General features: G+C 35.0%; 1 protein-coding gene across 1 annotated transcript; it reads right to left on the reverse strand.

Annotated features, from left to right (window-relative positions):
• Nucleotides 1–645: 645 nt before the first annotated feature.
• LOC109180257 (zinc finger BED domain-containing protein RICESLEEPER 1-like) lies at nt 646–2,469 on the reverse strand. The gene is made up of 4 exons (XM_019329747.1): nt 2,319–2,469; nt 1,875–2,116; nt 777–1,784; nt 646–669 (listed from the first exon to the last, which is right to left on the reverse strand). The coding sequence occupies exons 1-4, from the start codon at nt 2,467–2,469 to the stop codon at nt 646–648; spliced, it is 1,425 nt and encodes a 474-aa protein (XP_019185292.1).
• Between the last annotated feature and the right edge of the window lie 573 nt (nt 2,470–3,042).

The following is a 3,042-nucleotide window of genomic DNA, read 5'->3' on the forward strand; positions in this document are numbered from 1 at the left end:
ATAACATAGTTCAAACTTCAAATCCAATGTTTAAAGATTACAAACATAAAACATCAAATAACCCAAATCCAAAGTCTAATCAAACACAATCAACGTAGTAATCCAAATTCCAAACTCATATGTTGATAAATTGTTCATCCATCATCACGGATCAATATGAAGTTGCCCTGCTGATTTGCGAATCTCTGTACAACAAAACAAAAGGTTCAAAAAGAAGTTAAAATAATAAAATATTGAAGCATAAACTAATATAGTATATATTATACATAAATTCATAATAAAATATAGAATTGTCAATTACCTTCTGCAAGCATATCCATAAACTGAGTTTCTTCTAATATCTGAGCCAGACTTACTGTTGCATCAGATTGGAGTGAAGACCGCAACCAATCTTGTGTCAAAATCAATGCCTCTACCATATACGGTGTCAAAGAACTCCGATATTGGTCTAAAATACGGCCTGAAGTGCTAAAGGCAGACTCTGATGCAACACTAGAAACTGGAATTGCAAGAACATCACGTGCCATTTGTGACAAGATTGGGAATTTCATACTTTCTTTCCTCCACCATGACAAAATATCAAATTGCATACCCAATCTATTAGGGGCTGGCATTTCAATCTTTTCCATCAAGTATATATCCAACTCATTTGATGTTTGTTGCACATATCTTTTTTCACATACCAAATTGGTGGTATACGTGTTAAAAATACTCCCAACCGGTGCAACATCACCAACATTTAAAACCAATTCACTAGTCACACAAGATTGAATTACACTCTCACATCCACTTTCACTTCCACCACCACTTTGACTTGTAGTTGCACTTGGTTTAGCATAAAATGCACTGTATACCTCATACAACTTACGCATGACATCCACTACTGCTTCTTTCATTTCACTACACTTTGGTGTATCTTTCCCATACAATTTTTCAAAAAAAATTGTCACAAAACTCATCTTGCTCCTCGGATCCAACACACTACTAACAATCAACAATTTATTTATCTCAGACCCCTCCCAATACTTATCAAACTTTTTCTTCATTTCCAAAGCCATGCCACTCATATTCACATCTTTACTAGTACTGAAAACATTCAAATTAACTTCAATTGTGCATATATCATCAAAACAATGACTAGATGTCACAGTTTTGTATGAAGAAAAAGACAAAGTGGCATCAGAAAAGATTTTTAAAAATTGTACCAATCGCCGAACATTCTCCCAATCAATTGATGATGGCGGCCCAAACTTTCTCTTTCCATTTTCATCCTCTTTAAAGTAATCATCATACAACTTGTCTTCATTAGCCATTCGATCAAATGCTGCCTTATACTTGAAAGCTGCAGTCAACATGAGGTAAGTAGAATTCCATCTAGTATTGCAATCCAAAATCAAACTCCCTCTACTTAGGTTATCTTGCTCTGCACGAATTTGAAATGCTTGAAATCTACAATTGGAAGATCTCACATACTTCACTGCATTACGAACACTAACCACACTATTACCCACCACTGCCAAACCATCCTTCACAATCAAAATTAAAATATGTGCACAACAACACACATGCAAAAACTCTCCACCCAGTATCAAAGGATCCTCTCTCCAACACCTCACTTTAGTTTTGAAAATCCTAAGTGCACTATCATTAGCAGATGCATTGTCAACTGTGATAGTAAAAACTTTGGTAATGCCCCAATCAATCAAACAATTCTCAAGTTCTTTTGCAAATGTTTCACCTTTATGATCAGAAATTGGTTTAAAACTGATAATTTTTCTGTGCAACTGCCAGTTCACATCAACATAATGAGCAGTGATAACCATATAACTGACAGTAGTAGTACTTGCAGTTCATATATCAGTAGTTAAAGAAACCCTTGACTCACTAATCACACTCTTCAATAAAGCTTTTTCTTTCATGAACAATTCAACTACGTCTCTTGTGATTATTCTTCGTGAAGGGATAATAAACTTTGGACAAGCAACAATACAGAATTGTTTAAACCCATCCCCATCCACAAAACAAAATGGCAATTCATCTAAAATAATCATCTTAACAGTTGCCCTCCTACAAGCCTCTTGATTAAACCCAACCGCCACAAGCTGACTACTACCACCTTTAACAACACTTGCACTTTCATGTATTGTTAGATTTTTTTGAGTTGCACTATCAAGATGATCCTTAAATGCAGCACATGTTTGATTATGTGTTCTCAAACTACTAGTGCCACTCTTTGTTGGACACTTAAATTCTTTAAAGCAGTAATTACATTTACATTTATCCTTGTTGTCCTCCAATTTAGTAAAGTGATTCCATACCTCGGACCTTGGAGCACTTGGTTTCGGTGGAAGTCCACTGGTTGTACATTTTCTTTTTTTGTCCCACTGATTCTTCAATTGGCTCAGTTGGAGTGCTACTTGAAGTGTCACTTGAAATGTTTCCTTGATGCGAAGATAAAGAATCATCCATCTGAAATGTAAACGGGACTGTAAGTGACTTGAGTCCTAATAAACTTTGGAATGTATATATATAACACTTTCAGTTCGAATTGGAATAATCCCATTCTAGTTCACTGGATCACTGTCCTGTGCACTGGAATTTAAATTCTAGTTCACTGGAATACCATGATATTACAGTGAACTGGAATTTATGGAATTAAATTCCAGTTCACTGGACAGTGAACTGGAATGAGATTAAGTCTAAATAAAATTGAAATAAAGTGTACTAAACCTATTGAAATTGATATACAACATTACAACTTAACACAATGAACTTGAAATTCTAGAACACTAAGTCTAAATAAAAGCCCTAATTCAAAATTCAAGACTATTCAAATTGAAATAAGAAATCGAGAAAATGTATAAAGTATAAACTATAAACAGTATAAAGTATAAACTATAAACTATAAAATTAAAAAATATAACATCGAAAAGCCAAACATTACCTTGGTCGCGGGTGTCCTTCAGGCTTCACTCTTTAACTATGGTCTGAGACTCTAAGTGACGAGTCTATGGCAGAGCCGTGGCGCGGTGGCGGAGGCGT

The sequence above is a fragment of the Ipomoea nil genome, unplaced genomic scaffold (assembly GCF_001879475.1).
Source record: "Ipomoea nil cultivar Tokyo-kokei standard unplaced genomic scaffold, Asagao_1.1 scaffold1026, whole genome shotgun sequence".
Lineage (NCBI taxonomy): Eukaryota > Viridiplantae > Streptophyta > Magnoliopsida > Solanales > Convolvulaceae > Ipomoea > Ipomoea nil.